This window comes from Emericellopsis cladophorae (genome assembly GCF_022114955.1).
Source record: "Emericellopsis cladophorae strain MUM 19.33 chromosome Unknown NODE_5_length_938552_cov_118_678949, whole genome shotgun sequence".
Classification (NCBI taxonomy): domain Eukaryota; kingdom Fungi; phylum Ascomycota; class Sordariomycetes; order Hypocreales; family Bionectriaceae; genus Emericellopsis; species Emericellopsis cladophorae.
In genome coordinates this window covers 395,312-415,612 of record NW_026250930.1, presented here as the reverse complement: position 1 = coordinate 415,612, position 20,301 = coordinate 395,312, and the positions used below count along the sequence as shown (strand labels likewise).

At 50.6% G+C, this 20,301-nt stretch overlaps 4 protein-coding genes across 4 annotated transcripts; 3 read left to right on the top strand and 1 right to left on the bottom strand.

Moving 5' to 3' along the window:
• Nucleotides 1–1,142: 1,142 nt before the first annotated feature.
• J7T54_004679 (uncharacterized protein) lies at nucleotides 1,143–2,754 on the top strand (the record flags this gene model as incomplete). The annotated part of the gene is made up of 3 exons (XM_051503358.1): nucleotides 1,143–1,688; nucleotides 2,145–2,625; nucleotides 2,702–2,754. The coding sequence occupies 3 exons, from the start codon at nucleotides 1,143–1,145 to the stop codon at nucleotides 2,752–2,754; spliced, it is 1,080 nt and encodes a 359-aa protein (XP_051364989.1).
• A 4,189-nt stretch (nucleotides 2,755–6,943) lies between these two features.
• On the top strand, nucleotides 6,944–9,710 carry J7T54_004678 (uncharacterized protein; the record flags this gene model as incomplete). Its single annotated transcript, XM_051503357.1, has 2 exons — nucleotides 6,944–7,170; nucleotides 7,241–9,710. The coding sequence occupies 2 exons, from the start codon at nucleotides 6,944–6,946 to the stop codon at nucleotides 9,708–9,710; spliced, it is 2,697 nt and encodes an 898-aa protein (XP_051364988.1).
• A 1,760-nt stretch (nucleotides 9,711–11,470) lies between these two features.
• Nucleotides 11,471–12,482, top strand: J7T54_004677 (sodium/hydrogen exchanger family protein; the record flags this gene model as incomplete). Its single annotated transcript, XM_051503356.1, has 3 exons — nucleotides 11,471–11,720; nucleotides 11,775–12,158; nucleotides 12,409–12,482. 3 exons carry the CDS (start codon nucleotides 11,471–11,473, stop codon nucleotides 12,480–12,482), a joined length of 708 nt encoding a protein of 235 aa, XP_051364987.1.
• A 2,700-nt stretch (nucleotides 12,483–15,182) lies between these two features.
• Nucleotides 15,183–18,550, bottom strand: J7T54_004676 (uncharacterized protein; the record flags this gene model as incomplete). The annotated part of the gene is made up of 9 exons (XM_051503355.1): nucleotides 15,183–16,168; nucleotides 16,249–16,501; nucleotides 16,560–16,732; nucleotides 17,176–17,468; nucleotides 17,529–17,568; nucleotides 17,644–17,708; nucleotides 17,760–17,877; nucleotides 17,960–18,329; nucleotides 18,401–18,550. The coding sequence occupies 9 exons, from the start codon at nucleotides 18,548–18,550 to the stop codon at nucleotides 15,183–15,185; spliced, it is 2,448 nt and encodes an 815-aa protein (XP_051364986.1).
• Nucleotides 18,551–20,301: the final 1,751 nt, after the last annotated feature.

The window sequence follows — 20,301 nt, the reverse complement described above, 5'->3', positions numbered from 1 at the left end:
GCGGTCGGGCTAACGCGCCAAGAATTTGTTGGTATTATATAGGCTATACTAATAGATCTATAACAAGAAAAATTAAAAGAGGAAGGAGATGATCTGCGGAGGCCTGAGCCTTTGTGGTCAACTGCGCCCAATTGATCTTGCTTTGCCTCTGATGTTGGTGATAATCTATTGGCCTTGCAGATTCCGCGCACTAGCCCGCCGCCGCGCTTCATAGGCTGCCATCCCGCCTTGGCACCTTCGTATACTTGCAGAAGCCACGAAACGCCGATACCCCTCTCTGAAGGAGAGCGAAACTATTGCCTATAACACTTTCAGCATGCAAGCCAACATTTGGTTGCCTCATCCGCCCAGAACCAGGTTTTCATGTTGCTGCTCCTGTGCCGTGCCCTTGCATCATTGGGTTCGAAAATGGTCACCAACTCACTTATGTGACAGCCATTCCAGCTCTAATGCAACTCCTAACCAACTGCATTATGCAATAGGTGCGGCCTACCAACGGCTGACAACAGTCACTGGCCATGGCTACCTAGAGTAGAGTAGCTACGGGAAATTTATCGGGTGCACTTGGCACTGTGAACATGCGGCTCCCCGATCGTCGCCAGGGGCTATAAATGGAGACGGCTATCTATATATCAAAAGTTGCGTATGAATGATGCTTGTGATAGATGCAAGAAATTTGTTGGACGAATATTTCTAGATGCCCACCCCGCTATGCATGTTGTTTCAGCTCCCTTGTGCTGTGTATGCTCTGTACCTAGATAAGCACGCTTGGATCCAATTATGGCCACACTAAAGGCATCTTAGCGTACGCCACGATAATAAGCTACAGGTGAATACCGTGAGCTACCCAGAGATACCTAGGTACTACCCTATATCTCGATGTAGAACTTATGCTATTCCTATCAGTTCAGCTCCGCGCACTAAACCCTCGACATCGAAGAGTTTCTGCTTGGCGTGAGGGGTACATTCTGCGCGGAAACATAAGTTTCTGACCCTCATGGCTACTTACCTTCAGTTTCACTATGCATCTTTCACGCAATTGTCTACCCCTCCGTGCAACACTCTCATACACAATACCAAAAATCTTGGCCTCTTTCTTGATTGCCATGAGCAATCCCGCATTTGTGACTCGTACTGGCGACATGGACCTCTGGTGTCTCTCCGAGCCAAACCGTCGGAAGCTTTTCGGCGATGTGATTGATAAGCTCGAGAGCCAGTGGGAGCGTCACGACCGACACCTCGACAACTTGCACAGACTGAACCCCACAATTGCCAGGAATTTCGAGACGAAGTCCGAGAAAATATCGAATGCACCATTTCGAGTGCTAGTGCCCAGGGGGACAAGACGCCGCGCAGTTGACGGGTACGTTATAGTGAGCTGGAGCTGGCCCAACGATGGATGGACGAGAGCGACTGAGAATCCTGTGTTGCAGCCGTGGCCGTTCCCTCAGGACATGGTTAAGTCTATTTTAGACCTCCGCTATGAAGACGAAGAGAGGCTTGAGGGAGTCTGGATCGACAGTCTATGTATCAACCAACAGGACGATGCCGATAAGAGCCTCCAGATTGCCTGCATGGACGCCATCTATCAGAATGCCGCTCGCCTTGTCATTGTCATGGAAGATGTTAAGATCGACCACGTTGCCGCCGATGCTCTGAATCGCTTCAATAGCGTTGTGCAGAGTGCCGTCAATCCAGGCAGCACCTTGCGAATCGTCCACGACGAGACCCGTGGCATCACTGAAGACGTCAAAATGCACATTCTTCGACAGTTTGCGCCAACGAGTGACGATTTTGCATCTCTAAGACGTGTCCTCAAAGCCATCTTAGCATCTAGATGGTTCACACGAGCATGGTGCATCCACGAAGCCAGGATTTCTGGGCCCTTCTTATTCGCTCACCAGCCTAGGTTGAGAGTGTATGATGAGAAAGGCAGCGTGGTTCGATTTGTCCTAACGACGCTCGTGATGATCAGCTCGTTTTTCCAAGATGAAATGGGTGACGATGATCGGTCGAGATTCAATCGGAGCCTAGCGGGCAGACTTACCTCCTATCCAGCAGGGACAAGAGTCTCTAACGAGAATTCTTCCGGGAGCCTCATCTCTAACTATTTGCTTCTCGAAGAAGCTGGGTGCCTCTATCAGCGCGACAGGCTTTCCATCGCCTTGAACGTCTCAGATGCCGGGCTTATATACGATGGACCGGAGCAAGACAAGGACTGGTGTTTCTTCATGGCAGCACTGGCATCTCTTGCCATCGGTGAGCCAGGCCCCTTGAGCATGCGACAAGCCCCTGTGGCTCTGCGAGAGGGTGGCATAGACGGGTCTACAGCGTTGTCTTGGCTGCGACGGCCAACCAGCGCCTACACCGACGGTTTGGCCCAGGAATCCTTATCTCCTGCGACTCAGAGCGACAATAGACCTCAGATACACCTCAGCGCAACCAAGGAGTACATCGAGATCGACTTGATATTCGTTGGCGCACCGCAGAGATACGTGCCCTCAGCGTCTACCGTCGAATTCATACGGGCCATCGAAGGCCGACCGGAGTGGCAGACAATCTTCCAACCGGGCATCTCTCATAGCTTCATGCCAGCGGTCGCTGGGCCTGTAGAGAACCCGGTGGGTTTGATTGACAGTGCCCTCAATGCCGATACACTTTCACACCCTCAACTGGTGGTTTTAGCATTGGCGTTTTGCAGTGAGCAGGACTTTCAATGGTTCGATCGGGCAAGTGCTGCGTTTCGAAGTCTGAATCGCTCGGACGACTACACGTTCCATGACCTTGGTCTGTCTGACGAGACACTTTGGTGGCTGGCTGATGCTGTTGTTGTGCATGTACGCCTCTCATGCCGCAGCACTTCCGACGTGGCTCCCCCTTCCTCTCCAATAGCCAACGTGCTACACGTTATTAGCGTGATGGGTAGCTCATCCCACTGCTCAAAGTTCATGTCTCAGTTGCCCGCTGTACTTCCACTCACATCAGACCACGCTCCCTACAACGCGATAATGGGAATCAAACGATCCTGGCCGCCTAGCCATGTGTTAGCTGTTCCAAAACTGCTCGCTAATGAGTCCTACTGGAGTGGCCGCGTCTGGGTGCTTGAACCTCTGCGTGACACGGGCTCTGTCATGGGGGGCAGCAGCTGGAAGTTAGTCGATAAGGTGCCTTTGATTACACCCCCCGACCTGAATCTTATTCCCAGCAGCTCCCAGCAACGACAGAGCTCGCTTCATCGAGTCTACGGTGGAATATACGATGAAGACATTGGGATAATGTGGACGTGGGCTGCACTGGGCAACAGCGCACCCGAGACTGTCTCCGTGACAGCTAGTCAACATTTAAGGACTTATGCTAATGCAGGCTTGAATATCCCTAACGCCTTGCTAGCAAGGTTGTTCCCACAGAGACAATGGTAGGACCTGCGATGAAGGCAGAGAAAATATATGAACGTGGGCTGCACTAGGCAACAGCGCATCTCGGGCTGTCTCTATAAGATAATTCGAAGTACTGCGTGTCCGTATTCTCATGATAGACCTCACAGTGTATGGTTCCGTCTATCGTGTATGTTGGGAGCATCTGTACTCTCTTGCCTCGGGAGAAACGCTTTACTTGTACTAGGGTGATGCCGCGTAGAGTATCCGTGTCGATGCTCCCGTCAAGCGAAGACTTGACAGTGCTTTCAAGCCTCCATAATGGCTCACATGCAAAATATAAAAGAATTTTGACGGCACCTGTTTATTTATCCAGCGTTGTCTTCAACTCTTTTGGCGCTCTGAATAGTGTAGTATCGAGAATTGGAGGAAGTCCAGGTCTGATGGACTTGACACACAAACAGCGCGAGGCGATTCGAGGCGCGCACTGTGCTCACTTGTCCTCTGGGGTACTTTCAAATCAAGGTAGCAGCGCATTCACAGTACTGACGACTATAAATAGATACAGACTGGCTTGCATGAGGTGCAGACGGGGCAAGGGGTTGTTTCAGCGTTTGACGGGCTGCTGAATGAGGCTTTGTGCTGGACGTAATTTCGACCCGAACCTCGATAGCACTATCATCCGGCCATGTGCCCCCCTCGCCCATGCCTCATTTGATCCCAAATATCCTTCGGTAAACATTAATCGCTGTGTTCGATGATTGTCTTGGTCTCCGAGAAAGCCAATGGCATAAGACAACACCCCCAGTCCTTGACCACCCCTAGACCTTGACCACCCAATACAGCATAACACAAGCCCGTTGAAGGCGTCAAACTCAACACAATAGCATCGCGAACATATTATTAGGGTATTTTTAGCTAGTCAAGCTGCCACTCATGACATAGGGAATTAAAATCATTTGATTGAGTCAATTGGGAAAGCCCGGCCGGCTCAAGTTGCTGCGCAAGCCGCTTTTTGGTCTCGACAATCTGTTCAATCCGTACGAACCGGCTATTAGGGCTACAGGTGACTTTAGCTCTTTTTTTAGGCCGTAGATTATCAATCTGATGCTTAAGGGATTGTATCGTGGCCTCGGCCTCGGCTAGCTTGGTGTTCTGCCCGTCAATGCTACGGCCAATCTTCCGGAATAATAGCCGGCGTGTCGTACGGTCTGTTGAAGGGGAAAGGAAGGGTCGAGCTAGCCTAGAAAGCTGTCCTGAATGACGAGGTGTTTGGAAGAGCTCCTTGGGCTCCTTTTGAATTAGGTAGAAGCTGCTAGTGGCGCTATGGCTGCTGTTGCTGTTGAATCGAGAGGTTGGGCTAGTAGCCGACTCATGAGAGGCTTGTTGCGATTAATTGGCCATAGCCCTGTTGCTTTCCAGCCAGCTGTGATATTCTTGATCGTCAGGGCCCTGCTACGGGCCTTTTTGTACGCAGCGAGGAAGACTGCCTTGCCGAGAGGCGTTGTATCTGATAAGATACTGATCCTTGAGATCTCAGACCGATAGATCGTCTTCAGGGGGCCAAAGACAGCTAGGTCAAGGGGTTGTAAGATATGCGATGTATGTGGCGGTAAGACGAGTAAGTAGATGTTATTTGAATAACACATATACATAAAGTCATCAGTTGTGTGGCTCCCGTGCCTATCAATAACGAGTAGCCTAGCCTCTGGCTGAGACGGCTGTGTTCGAGGGATAAAGACCTCTTTGAGCCAATGTAGCGCAAGGCTATTAGAGGTCCAGCCCTTGGTTGATGCTAAGAAGCACCAGTCTTCTAGACCAAGCTCCTTATTGAACCATTGGGCTTGTACGCTCTCACCTTTGAAGATGACTACCGGAGGCAGCGCCCGGCCAGTCGCTGAGATACATTCGATCATTGTAGTCTAACAACGTGATCCAGGCTGCTTTTTGAAGGCTATTTGGCTGGCTGCAGAGCCAAGGACTAGCCCGTTGCTTCCTTGGCCTTCGAGGATCCCGTGTTCGTCGGTATTATATCGGTTCTCTGGTCGGATAGCTTGGATCGTTAGGAGGTCGAGAAGGTGGAAGAAGGACTGGATAGTCTTAGTAGTTGCTCCATTGATCCGGGCAGAATCCATGCCTCTTCCTCGTACGGTCTTGATTTCCGGATTACGGCGTAAAAAGCCCTCAACCCAGCGTTTTCCGAGTTGTTGTATGTCGCCTTAAGTAGCCAGGATTCGAGTGGCAAAGTCTCGTAGTTGTGTATGCGATGGCGGGAGCCCTAGGGCTTGCTGGGTTAAGACCCAATCGCGGAGGTGGGCTTCCTTAAGGGTAGAAAGGCGTTGTTGATGCTCATGAGAGGTTTGAACGTTCTCGCCGCCTTCATATCGGTATCGAAGGGTTGTGCGGGGGATCCCATAGCGTGTAGCAGCAACTCGTTGAGAGATCCCACTTCGGACCTCTTTGAGCGCGTTTTCGATATCAATTTCTGTATATGAGGGCATAATAATATCGTGTTCTTAATTTAAAGTATCTAGCTACCAAATCACGCGAGAAAACGCGGTTGGAATGTGATGTGAAGTGGAAGAGGGGTCCGTGTCTTGGGTGGTCAAGGTCTAGGGGTGGTCAAGGACTGGGGGTGTTATCTTAACGGTTGGGGTGAGCTGCCAAGATGGACCACTGTCAAGTCAGCATCCACGTGCCCGGACCCCAGTGAGGGCAATGCTGGCGGCCCGACCCTAGCACAGCCGCAGCTCAACTTGATACAGATTGTCTCAGTGGGGTATGGAGACAAGAGATGGAGCATGATCTCTCCATCGGGCCTAATGCCTTACTAGCCTAGGCGGAATCGAGACGGACACGTTACGAGACCGAAGGATATGGGCCCGGATGCCTTGACGCTAACCCATTCTGGTGCGTGGGTTCGCAGGAACTTTGCCGCTTGCGCTCACTGTAAGGCCAAACAAGGACAGGCTAGGCATCGATTTCCAATTGGTGGCGCTGGGAATTATTCCAATTCTGGTTCCAGTGCCGCCCCTCCCGGTTGCTGGGATGCCGCTTAACCAATCCCAAAAATGCCGCAACGCGCGCAAGCGTATCAATCCGCAACCATGTTCGGCAGACTTGCACCCCACCCTGTGGATACGCTAATTTGACGTGTCACATTTCAAGCCTGCCTTTCGTCAAGGAACTGTGCTCTCAACGTATCAGACAGTGGGTTATCCAGATTTGGTCAACCGACACCCCGCATCTCTGGCTAAAGATCGACCCAGACCGTCGGTTAACTTCGCGCTCCCACACTCTAAGCTAGCAATCCAACTCTTCTTTCGAGCATAGCTCAGACCGGCGAGTTTACTGCCTTGCTCAACATCATGGAAGCGCTTTCTATAGCGTCAGCTGTTGTCGCGTTCGTGGACTTTGGAGTCAAAGTTTCATCCAAGGCGTTTGAAATATACTCGTCCTCCACGGGCCAGTCAGTCCAAGTAATCGGCCTAGCTTCCTCTTCCGAATACCTCTCCTCCCTTGCCTCCTCGGCGAGGGAGACAATAAGGACATCAAGCTACTCCGGACACATGGACTCTTTGGACTCCCTTGTTGCAGAATGCAGCGATGTGGAAAAGAAGCTCAAGGACGCACTTGGAAAGCTGACGGTGACCAAGGAGAGAAAGTGGAATAGGGCTCGTCAGACCCTTGAGGTTTCCATTCGCAGCATCTGGAAGCAGGGGGAACTAGAAGCAATGAGCACGCAGCTCGAGAGAATCCGCAGTCAGGTCATGATGAATGTTTTGATGTGTGTGTGGTAAGTCCAGCCGAAGACTTGCCACTGAAAGCTTGAGACTGGAAAACCTGAAGGCTGACTGCATGAAAAGGAGCGAGGCACGCAACAACAAGAAACAAACTGAACATGTCCTCCAAACCGTCCATCACATTGAAACAGCGATGGAGGATATAGACGAGGACTTGAAAGCCATTAGAGCAGGCGGCCGGTTGCAGGACGACAAAGTACAGACGAGGATGAATACGGCAATCTGGGCGTCCACGGGTCTAGTAGAAGTTACAACGGACGAAGCTACCGCCCCTCCTCCCTATACGCCCCTGCCAACAATAGAAGCACCGAGAGACGCTGGTCTAGAGACCAGGTTGCCGTTTTCACAACGATTACTCCGCAGCCTTCAGTTCGCGGAGATGGAGAACCGCGCCAGCCAAATTAAATCGGCTTTCGAGAACACGTTCAAGTGGCTCCTTGACGGTGACAACGAGGGTAGAAAGTACGGAAAAGGAACTTCCAGGCTGAGCTTTCGGCACTGGCTGAGTACTCATGAGGAGGAGTCTCATAAGAAGGACACTAACGAGGAGGACTCCCTGGGCGAGAAAGTCTTCTGGATCACCGGCATACCTGCGTCTGGCAAGAGCACACTGATGAAGTTCATCACCACCCACCCATCTCTCAAACCCCGGCTCCAAGAGTGGGCGGGCAAAGACGAAGTCCAAGTAGCCAAGTTTTACTTTTGGAACGCAGGCTCCAAAATCCAAAAGTCGCGTGTCGGCCTCTTCCGGTCGCTACTTTACCAGCTCCTGAGCCAGAACCCGGAGCTGTCCGACATTGTTGCCCCGAGACGACAGCTCTACTTCAGCATTGCAGGTGATAAGGCCGAAGCTCCAGACTGGGAATGGCCGGAGCTCTGCCAATGCTTCTCTAGGCTTGCCTGGCAGCTGCAAAAAAAGAATATACGACTCGCGCTCTTCATAGACGGTCTGGATGAGTATGAAGGGTTCAACGACAATCTGCCCAAGACTCACCAGCTGACCAACGAGATGGTAACATTTCTCTTGCAATCCCGGAAGAAGTACGATTGGAAACTTTGCGTGTCCAGCAGGCCGGGGAACTACTTTCGGGACAAACTTAGGAGATCCCACTCCCTAGCCATGCAACAGCTCACACAACCGGACATTGACGAGTATGTTAACCAGCGCCTACTGTTCAACGTAGCAATCCAGGACGCCAGAAAGGTTGATCCAGAGGCTATCGAAACGCTAATCAGCAATCTGAAAACCAAGGCTCGAGGCGTTTTTCTCTGGGTTGTACTCGTCGTTGAACAGCTACGCATCACCGCCCAGGATAACCCCCATAGTTCCGCCATTCGCAAGGTGTTCGACAACTTGCCCCCTGACCTGAACGATCTGTATACCGCCATCCAGAATCAGATAGGGCCGAAGAAGCAGCGGCAGGCCTCCAAGCTTTACCAGCTGGTCAGAGAGTGGAAAAGGACCTGGAACGGGCAGATGGATGCCGTCTTCCTTTGGCTTGCAGACGAAGAAGACGCGGACGATCCTGATTACCTTGAGCCAACCAAAAAGTATCCCGAGGGCGCGAAGCATGAGGCGATAGCGAAGCAGACCGTGAGGGTTGTAGAAGGGTGCACTAGGGGCATTCTCCAAGTCTCAGACCCTATAACGGGAAGCGGCCCTGCGACGGTCGACTTCCTTCACAAGACGGCGTACGACTGGATTAAGTCGCCTAGCAACTGGAATGGAATAATTCAAAAAGGTCCGGATAGATATCAGCCCATGATCCCCATCCTTGCAGTTTTGGTCCGCCATGCGCGGTCGCTAGCCAGCACAAGCAAGTACTCTACCCGCAAACAGTGCATCAGCCGACTGTTCCTGCTGGCAAGCAAGGTTCAAGATCCACCAGAGGCTAGGTCCCAGATGATTGCCATCCTCGACCAGCTTGACGTTCGACAACTCCAAGGTCTTGGCATCGACAGCATCTTTTTGCAAACTGCGATATCTACCGAAAGCAAAGGTGTGAAAAGAACGGCAGTAGCAAACCACATGGCCTGGGCCGCCGCATGGGCATGTCGTCCCTACATCTGTGGGAAGGTGGAACAGAACCCTTCTATCCTCTCAGTGCCGCGGCGGCAGATTACACTGTTCTCTTTGAAGAAAGGCACGCCTTCTGATATACCGGTCCTCGAAATAGTCATTTTTGGATACCGGCTAGGTGGCGCGCGCAAGGAGCCCGGGGAGGAAAGCTGGGTGAATAGCGTACGGAGATTGAATGCATGGCAGGCGTGGCAGAGGCTGGAGACGATCAAGGAGCTTCTTCAGAAAGGGGCGAAGATCGAGAAGTATATGAAAGAAATCCTTCGTACGGCGGTCAAGGATGCGCCTCAAAACAGTGTTCAGGCGAAGTATGCCCAGCTTTTGTTTGACCTATCGGGGCGCAATAATATTTTAGGGTCTTTTGACGAGATGAGTCAAAAGTCATTTCCGAAGCATGAGGTGGACGAGGCACGCAAGGAAGGGGAATTTCCAGACTACCATATCGATTCGTAAAGGAGACCACAAGATGACGCAAAGTTGTTTGATAGAAATATCTAGGCGAATATGCCCCTGCATAGACGTGGCTAAAGAAGGTTTCTCCGGGGCATATGTACAAGAGTCAGTCTGACCCAAGTAGGGAGTCTGAAACAAAAGTACATTCGAACATTAAAATGACGACACTCATAAGCCCTATCAATGTTCTGGCCTTCACATAACACGAAACTCATAGGATATTCTACCAGACAGCTCATTTTATAAAGACACCTTGAGATTAGCGATAGATATATATTAAAAGTACTGATTTTAGACTAAGAAGTTAATAATTTCGTTACGAGTATATCGTTATTATAGCTAAAAAGAGAAAAGAAACCTAGTATATCACTTGTATAATTAATACAAGCGCTACTTCTTCCCTTCCGCTTATACTGATAGTCTCTCGTAAGTGCCGTTAGATATTAGATTAATCACTACCAACTATATTAATATATATATATATGTATGCTATGTGGGAGTTTAGGGTGGCCCTTAGAATTTTTTATTTTTTTTCTTTCTTTCGCGTTTTAGTATACGCACGTAGCTATCAATCGTTTAACCTTCTTCCCCCTTTTTGCTTAAATTCTATCACTTTTATACTTTAACCTACAGCCACAACCCAGGCTGCGGGCCTGGCGCCCCTGCAGACCTGTCGAATCATCTCAGGACCTCTACCACATCCTTCAACCGATCTCGAGAGCGTAGATGCGCTAGGTTGTTGCTATTCGTGAAGCCGTGGCGGCAGCCTTTGTGATAACCTCCACGACCGACGATGCGGTTGTCGTTGGCAATCGATGTTACATAAGGCAGCCACACCCGTCGGCATCACCTATCTTCCTATCGGGTAGGCAGAGCCTAGCGGCCCTGATCCGTTTCCTGCTGCGTTGTCGTTCCCCCTAACACAGTAGGTAGATCTAAACTTAATTTATAAACTAAGTATACTAAGATATTATTAACTTAAGTAGTACGAAGGTTATACTTCATATATGAGATAACAATTCTTATGTAGAGGATGATGTCACTATCTGAAGAGCTAACAGACTCATTATAATAAAGCATAGCTTCTTATACACTAAGTGAATATTATATAAGTAAGTAACTATAATTAAGCATTGTATAGTTAGTAATATTAAATTATTGTTTGCGAGCGCCTATATAATATAATCGACTATAGTCGCTTAGTGTCTATAGTTCTCTATTATACGTGGTATATAGTAGAGATATAATAGGAGGAAAAAAGGTAGAGAGCACGTGAAAGGCACATGCGGTCGCATATCGGGTCATAATAATATTCGACGCTTAATCACCGCCACGTATAAAAATTTACTAGCATTCAGCGATATCGGTGTCCGCGAGCGTCTAGCTATATTTCCGCCATAGCCCCAGAAAATGTAGCGACGAATTGTGGTAGGCTAATGAATGACCTTTCACTTGCTCCCCTTAATTAAAAGTGAAGTGCGGGGAAGATTCACCACTAAAATGTGGTGCGCGGTTCCTTTACACCTAACAAACCCCAGATCTTTTAGTGACTTGGCAGGATAATTTTTTTAAAAGCGACCTCCGTTGTGCATGGACATTATTAGCAACAACACCACCTACGCCTCGATCACGCGTAATACGCCCCCTTTCTTCCAAGACCAAATCAGTAAGTGGTATCGCTAGTACATGTGCTGCCTTCGAACTTGGCTTTCTTCTCAAAGTCTCAAGGACGCACGCCAGACGTCCGACAGTCGATCGCCATGGCGGGAACCGATTCCTCACTAGCTTATCACGAGCCATCTGTCATTACAATTGTCATCATCTCGGGATTCATTCTACTCCCCAATGGCTTGAACTATTGCCTTGATAAACTTGTATACTGTGGTCTGCTTGCCCAGGTGTTCCTCGGCATCGCCTGGGGCACACCTGGTGCCAAGTGGCTGTCCGAAGAGTTGGAGCACGCTATAGTGCAGCTGGGTTACCTGGGCCTGATTCTGATTGTCTTTGAAGGTTAGTACAGTCAGTTCTTGTATCTCGTTCTCGCTTCTGACTAGTGACTTGAAGGTGGCGTTTCCACATCGTTCAAGTCTCTGAAGGCAAATCTCCTTCTCTCAATCGGTGTCGCCATCACGGGCATCATCGTCCCCATCAGTCTCTCGTTTACCCTCGGCCCCATCATCGGGGCGTCTCCTCTACAGGCCTTCGCCGCCGGCGCCGCGCTCTGCGCCACCAGCTTAGGGACAACTTTCACGGTTCTTGGCACCAGCGGCCTTTCCGCGACGCGTATGGGTGTTGTGTTAACGAGCGCCGCGATGATGGATGACGTCGTCGGTCTAATTATGGTCCAGGTCGTCTCAAACCTTGGCGGTGGCAGCAAGTTTAGTGCTGTCACCGTAATCCGACCGGTTTCCGTCTCGTTAGGCTTTATGACGTTGGTGCCAGCTGTGTGTAAGTTCATTGTTGGGCCGATTACGCTGCACCTGAATGGTTTGCGAGAGAGCAGTCCAGAATCCAAGCTGGACAGGCTGCTACGGCTTCGGCAAACTGCATTTGTCATCCATTCTTGTTGGTTGTTTGGGCTCGTGGCTGGAGGGGCGTTTGCTGGAACCTCGAGCCTGCTTGCCGCATATGTCGCTGGCGCGACCATCAGTTGGTGGGACAGTGAGGTACCCCATTGCGCAAATCACGGCGATGTCAGGGATCGAGCTTCTGAGTCGAATTCCTCGTCAATTGCGACCGATCTTCAAGTCGTTCGGTCAGATTCACCTGTAGAAGCGTGCGCTGTAAATCCGTCTACGGCAAATTCCACGCCTAGAGCCAGTGAGCCGGGCATGCATAACTCGGGCTTGGAGATTTATGAGTTTTACTACGGCAAGGCAGTCGAGTACATTCTAAAGCCATTCTTTTTCGTAAGTGGTTCTTGAGTATTGCTGCATGGCCCCACTGACAAGTCCAGGCATCTATTGGCTTTTCTATACCAATCACGAAAATGTTCTCTGGACCTATCGTCTGGCGTGGGATCGTCTATACTATCATGATGGTGGTGAGCAAAGTGCTCTGCGGCATGTGGTTGCTATCCCCTATCGACCCCCTCCGAATAACGCAGCATACCATCATGAAGGCTTTCAACACAGGCAAGAAGCGCACTGAAGGAATCGCATCTGTAACGAAGTGTGTGGCAACTGGAGCGGATAAGACGACGAACGCCGATGAGGCGAGGTCTGATCGATCTCAACGACAGACGGCCAGGGATGGCCCGAATGGCAACGGGCTTCTCCGGCCTGCATTCTCTGAACAAGGCGGGAGTATTCCATCAAATACATCCTCGAAGGCTGAAATGCCCGTTTCGGTTTATCCGGCTTGCATTCTCGGTCTTGCAATGGTTGCCCGTGGGGAAATCGGCTTTTTGATCTCAGCCTTAGCCGAGAGCACTGGCATATTCAGCGGCGAGTCAGGTTCTCCTGACCAACCCTCCGAAATATTCCTGGTCGTAACTTGGGCCATCACGCTATGCACCATCATTGGGCCGGTTTGCGTTGGCCTGCTGGTGAACCGCGTGAAGCGTCTTGAGGTCCAGCGCGGAAGAAAAACAATCAGAGGTAGGGGCAACGTTTTAGGCGCCTGGGGCGTGAAATAGTCAATGATTCTGTTCCCTGGCGCGGAGCTAAAACGGCCGGGCTAGCTCGCTTATGCATGTTTCTGGTAGGCCTGGGCCGTTTGGTCCCGACTATTGGGGCCAGGGGGCCACTGCGCGCAATCACACATCTCGATCCCTCGATGAGAGGTCACCATGAAGTATGTTATACCATTCTATTTCTGGATTAGAAACTTGACCCCATCCTCTAGTTCTTCTTCGAATTCACCTTCAAGATCATTCGGATCAATCGGCCGAGTCGTCTACCTCCACTTGGATAGTATAATAAATAGGCCAAGCCGCCTCGTCCCCCTGGCCTTCATTTCCGGCAGCTCTCGATCGTGACGAGCCTATCTCTTTCCATTGCGAACCCTTACCGGGACGAGGCTGTGTTCCTTCACTGCGTAAGCGCGTTATTTTGACCTTCTAGTATCGAAACGCAAAGATTTTCTCTCCAGGAGCTTCTAACTGAACGTTTCTATCGTTTTCCCGAATCCGATCTCCACCGAGTCTAGCGTCTATCGCGCTATTGACAGGCACGGGAGCTCCTGCCGCAGCCGCAGCGTACGAGAATGGCGCCGATGTTTGTCTCTCATTGCTTTGCGCCGATGCCTCCGACAGTGCAACCTGGGCATCCCCGAAGGTATATAGTCCGACAACCATGAAGATGGAACCTTCTCTGCGAGCTCGCTCGATGAAAATTTGGGTCTCCTCTTGGCTATTGCCTCGTCGAAGTAGCGCCTCGCATTGCCTAAAGAATACTCCCTGTATTCTAGTGCGGATACGTCGATACCGCCTGTATGATACTATGATATCCGAAGCGAAAGGAACTTAGAGAGATACCCCAAAATGCCCGAAGCGACCTTGTTTCCCCCTTACCCCTTGAAGTTCTTCCTATCGGTGATGATAAATATAGGCTCTATGTTATAATTCGGGTCGTCGAAATTATCTATTGGGTTTTCGAGATTGGTAATGAAGCGACCGAGCTTTAACGCGTCGAACGAGGCAAAGTATTGGGAATCATAACTTGCGATACTATGACTGCAGTAGGGCTTGGGGCTGAGAAAGCTTTTAAAATGCCTAGGAATGGGTCGACTTCGTGGAAAGGGACTGGAGTTTGGTGGTCTGCATAAGGCCTCCGATGCGAAGCTGTATTTTAGGACGTAGCAGGGAAATGGCCTCTGGTTTCTCTCTCTTGTAGTATACCAGCGGGAGTTACTAGAGGAAATCCAATGAGGCTATAGCGAGGCCTTTAATAGCTTAGCTCCTGAGACAAACCATCTATCATCGTCGTGGCAAAGACGGGAGCTGAGAAAAGCACCTAGCGACGTGTACTCTATGCATGCCTAGCGCTTGGCGACCTATTAGCAGAGAGTGGAATAGTCATCGGTTCTATTCGACTGCTGACGCCTGACTCTTTGCTTCGTAAAACTGTATACCCGGGAGGAATTTGCTGTCCATGTTCGGCGCAAGCTTCGCAGCCATTGATACATGCAGCACGAGCTGTTCTCGGGGCGGTGGAGATTGGCCTTATTCAGTCTATTTGGCTGTTGATAAGTTTCGAACAATTCAAATGGCTTCCTTATTTCAATCTCTTCCCAGCAAAGAGGACTATTTTCTAGATCTACAATATTTCGAACGATTCTCACGACTTGACAGGACTTATATGAATATTTGCCGCCGACGCCGCGTTTAGGTTCAAGCGTTACTTCACGGAAACAATAGCAGACAGAGTGAGCTCGAAGTTGAACATTGTGAGTTGCTGTCGGTCAGAATCATCAGGAGGCGTTGCCATTGCAAGGTGCATGTGTAGCTCGCAGCTATATAGATAATAAGGACTATCTCCTCCACATCGATACCTCGAAACCTTCCTGTCTAGCAAAAAAGCTGTTGATAACCTTCCACTCCTTGTCCGTCGTTAACTTAAAGTCGTACAATGTGATGAGCGTGACCAGGACTTTGTACGTTTGGAAAAGCCCCATATTCTTGCCGACACATAGACGACTACCCGCACCGAACGAGAGATCCGCTTTGTTCATGCGCGTCAGGCGGGCCTGGAACACCTCCTCTGTCTCTCCGCTTCGCTCGTCCCAGAGCCAGCGCTCAGGTCGGAAATCATCCGCGTCCTCTCCAAAGATAGCTTTGTTTCGGTTGGTGATGTACGGGTTCATCCCCACGATGGCGCCCTCCGGCAGATAGTCCCCGCTAGGCAAGCTATAGCCTCCGCGCGGCACGTATCGCTCTAGGGTCATAGACACTCCTGGAAGAACTCGTAGGGCCTCGCGTATTACAGCGTCGACGTAAGGTAGGGCTCGGGCATCTTTATAAGGGGGAGGTGTCCTTCCACGGAACCCGGCCGTGAGGACCTCTTCGGTTAATTTCTGCCAGACGCGCGGGTGCTTTAGCGCGTAGTAGAGGGCGCTCCGGATTGTGATGGCAGTCGTGTCAGCGCCCGCAATCATATTTACCATAAGCCAGGAGATAATTTGGCCATCGTCCACGTTTTCGGGGTCCGCCTTCTTTGTCTCGATGAACTTATCTAGAAAATCAGGTGTATTTGGGTCGTGCATATCCTTATCCTTGCCGAGGCTGCGGTCGATAAGATGCTGCACGGAAATGCCTGTGATAGTGTTGAAGCCGGGTGGGCCTATTCGGTAAATAGGGTTCTTGTCAAAAACGCGGTCTAGGAAAGGCATAGTGCCCACGACGGCGAAGTAGTCCATAGCCTTGTCCGCATTATAAAGCGTACCGTCAAAGTCCTCCCCCTTGTCTAGATATCCGATAGGTTGCGAGAAGGTCACTGCGCCTACAATATCCCAAGTGTCTAGGTCTAGTCAGCTAAAGGTGCGCTTGAGGAGCACTCGAGGCATAAGGTGGCGAGAGACGTAGGAATGCTATACTCACAGAACAGGATCCATTTCCCCAGGTCAAATGCTTTAGGGCCGCTAGGCACGTCGATAAACCTGACCTCCAGCTCGTGGCATAGTTTATCAATGACCTTGTCCATATGTGGCTCGAGGGCAGTGGTGGCGGACGAAGAGTAGTGCTTAGCAATGGGCTTACGCTCCTTGGCGTGTTGCGCGGGATTCGTCTGGCTGAATAGGTTTAGCACGATTTTCCCATTAACGAGAGCGCTGCTGCCGTGGTAGAACTCAGTCTATGAACATATGTTAGCCTTCGTTAGATACCTAATGTTGGACAACGTCGGAACCCACCTTGAGCCAATCGCCCTTGGTGTTGTAGATTGTCTGGATCAATTCGGGCATATCAATGTCGATAATGTGCGGCGCAATTCGGATGATGGGGCCATGTTTTTCGTGAAGTCGCTTGAGCTCGAGATGGGAATCGCCCGTCCATACCTGGTAGAGATACCAGAGTCTGGTCCATCCTGATGTAAAGGCAGCGAATTAGCATTTAGCACATTGAACAGGCACGAACATGGCATGATTCGGCTTGGGCGGCGTGAAAAACTACTCACGAGCAAGGAATGGCCCAGGATACCTTCTCAGAGGCGACAAGAAGTACGAGACTACAGACCAGACGCAATAGGTTACGACAGGAAGCAGAAGCAATGTCGATGTCGACAGCTCCCGGGCGAGAAATAAAGTGAGTTTTTCCATTTTGTTTCCAGTGGTAGTAAGCCTAGGCGATTTCAAAAAAGCAAAGCACGGTCGGCCACAATCGACAGCGATCAGTCAGAAGACGCTTAGCTAGTGTTCATTGGTACAGCGATCATTTGTACATGTTGAAACATTTGCATGGTGACATGGAGTCGAGGACCGGAAGATACGCCACCAGAAGAAACCGTAATGAATAATGATCGTCATCCACTCCATTCCACCTTGACGTCGTCCTGGACATGGATCCCATCCGACTGTCCTGCAATCCTCCTTTCTTGGCGATGCGATCCGCGTGAAGAGAGAATGTGCTCGTCGCTATCGTTGTCGTTTGAGGTCTCAATCTCTGTGATGGTCTGGGTGCGAACGCCCAATTTCAACTCGTTGCCCGGGTGGTTCTTTTTTCCATGCGTCCTCGGCATCCCGTTCAACTCGTATAGACCGCGGCCGCTATCTTCCTTTTGCTTCTGGTACGAGCCCTCGCCGGTCGAGGCCAACGAACCGTGCCTGATGTGACGATACAATGGGCGGAGTATGGGAATGCCGATGCAGATCATGGTCACGCACATTTCGACAGCCGACCAGATAATCAAGGCGACAGTATCCTCTGCAGAGACCGCGCGCGTCAGCCGTAGCTTTGAGATATGTGCCAGCCAGCGGCTACATGTACAGCTGTACGTACCTGTATAGTTGGCTGTGAAGCCGACTGCCACTTCGTACGTTCGAATGATGCCGGCCGCTCCGGCGCTGGATGAAGTTAGGCCTTTTTCTCGGACATCGAGACAGTGCACCACTCACAAGACGCCTAGACTCATACTCGCAGCAATGATGATCTTCTCCTTCTTCTTCATGTTGAGGCCCCAGATAACGATGACGGGGAAAATGGCGAAGAAGAAATCAGCGACGATACACCAGACTATGCTCCGAATATCCTTTGTCAGCGTAAAACGCCCCACTTTGCGATGAAAGAATCAGCAGTCTCGCAGCCAAAGACATACCTCCAAGCGTCACGGCGAATGGCGTGATGGGGATCGTGCAAAGCTCTGGGGTTTTCACTCGCGGATCGTAGATGGCTTCCACAGGGATGCATTGGACCCAAAAGACAACAGCCGTGAGGGCGGAATCCCCGAGTAGGCTAAGCATGACAGCCCATATGACAATCCTCTGCCATCGCTCCACCACGAATCGGAGCAAGAAGAGCCCAAGCGAGGCTTTCGATATCGCCATGCCCAGGACCGCAAAGGTTTGTCCCACCATTTCCCACTTGATGGCCAAGGCAATGTCCTCGAGCTCCAGCGCTTGGATGGACTGGCCAAACCCAAACCGGAGTGATACTTGAAGGAATGTGGTGTATAATAGCAGGAACAGCTAAATACAGGGGCAGTCAGCAGCCGTTATGGACCACAAAAAGCGCCTCCAGGAGAATCGGGGAAACGTACACCAGCAACAACGTAAGCGACATCGTCGGCACCAAACATACGGATTATGTATTGTCTGGTGTAGACGCGCAGCGCTACAAACACGAGCGTGATGGCCGTCAACGTCCACATGATGGCAAGAGCCATTGGACCTTGTCCAGCGGGTGCCATGACTGTTTGAAATGCGGTATCACATCCAGCAGAACCGCTTGTTGACGGAATAAGACCCGGAGCTGTGGATAGTCGGGAGAGTCGTTGCAGAAGGGCAGCGTGGAGTGCGGCGGGATCGTGGTCCCATTTCTACGTAATTATCTACAAAAAAACAGACACGCACCGCGCACTCTAGCCTCCTGAAAGCTCTCCTTGCTTTTGCCGAGCGAAGCACGAGCCGCCCGCACCCCAGCCTTTCGAGCCGTGGGCTTGAGTCTGACCGCAAGCGACAGTGGGGCGGGCAAGAGAGATGACGAGAGAAGACAGAGGGCCAGTCACCGAAGCCAGTCACAATCCTTCGCTCCAAGCCCCACTGCCCTCAAATGATCTGTCGCATTCTTGGGAGCGACCGTATCAGCGCCACGCAACCCACCTTATTTGGAACCGCATACTTGCACCCTCCGACTCTCAGTCTCCAGCCCATCAGTGCCATCGCGAACAAGAGGGTGGGGGGACGACATGGCCAGTCTTGCCAAGGGCCTGCTGCTCGAGTGCTGCAAATATTCTGGCAGCACGGGTGGAGCGACGCCAAGAGAGACCTTTAATCAAACAGGCCAAAAGGGAATTCCACATGTGCTCTGACTGGCTAATTAGTGTACATACGCTACAACACCTTTGCCTTATGAAATTTGTGGGGTAGTTCCTTTGTACCATCTTACACCTGGTCCACCGCTGAAATTGAAGTGTTGCCGGGTCAAGTCGTGATATTTGTGATATTTGTGAGACAGGTGCAGCGACCACCCTTTTTTATCGTTTGCCTAAGTCTTTATCCGTTATACAATATCATGCCAATGCCTCCTCGTGTACAGCCACCCAGAAATAGGCCGGGACCAGCCAGAAGGCCGCTTCCTGAGTCCGAGGGACCGACTCAATCGAGAGCGTAATCGACGCCCTCGACAAATGAGGCCGTCCAAGAACATGCTCAGCCTAGCCAGAGCCCCAACCTACGCAGTCGACGCGGCATAACCATCGAGGCTAGCTATTGGCCAGCCTTGAACACCAGCAAGCAACGCTCAACGCAGCTCTTCAAGATAGAATAGCCTGGATGAAGCGGGGATTCGGGGCCGTTCTATCACAGCGCTCCAATCAAGCGGTCAAGTCGGCCGGCGGCAGACCAGGAACGAACGTATCGAATAGTCATTCCGTGTTAGCAACTCAATTATTCAGATGGCTAATGTTGCGTATGTACGCCAATTAGCTGCAATCAGGCACAGCGAAATTCCTTTTGGCCTGTTTGATAGCTAATGCCCTCACGCACCAATATCCTCCAGTTCGCGAGCACAGCGTCTGTTCGAGTGCAGTTGGAGCCATTGATACCGAAAAGGCGATCCAGGACATGGAGACATTTACCGAGCGTATATACATATCTATTTATCCCCGTTATAAGTTAAGTGAAAAGGGGAGAATCCAGCAATCTGGTGATATAAATTAGCATACGATCGAATATAATTAAATTGCGCTAGTGTCGTATGAAGTTTGGCTTGATTGCTGACCCCCTAGAGCCCGAAAGGACTAGAACTCATGAAAATATCTTCGCCAATAAAGATAGGTAATTCGAAGGTAATGTCGTCGGTATTATCGAGGGCTCGGTTTTTTCTAATATTAATTCCAAGACCACGAATCTCACTGTCTTACCAACGCGTATTCATAACCTCTTTAAAGGCTATATTACTCCCATATTCACTGGCTTATTTTCTCTCTAAGGTCTGTAC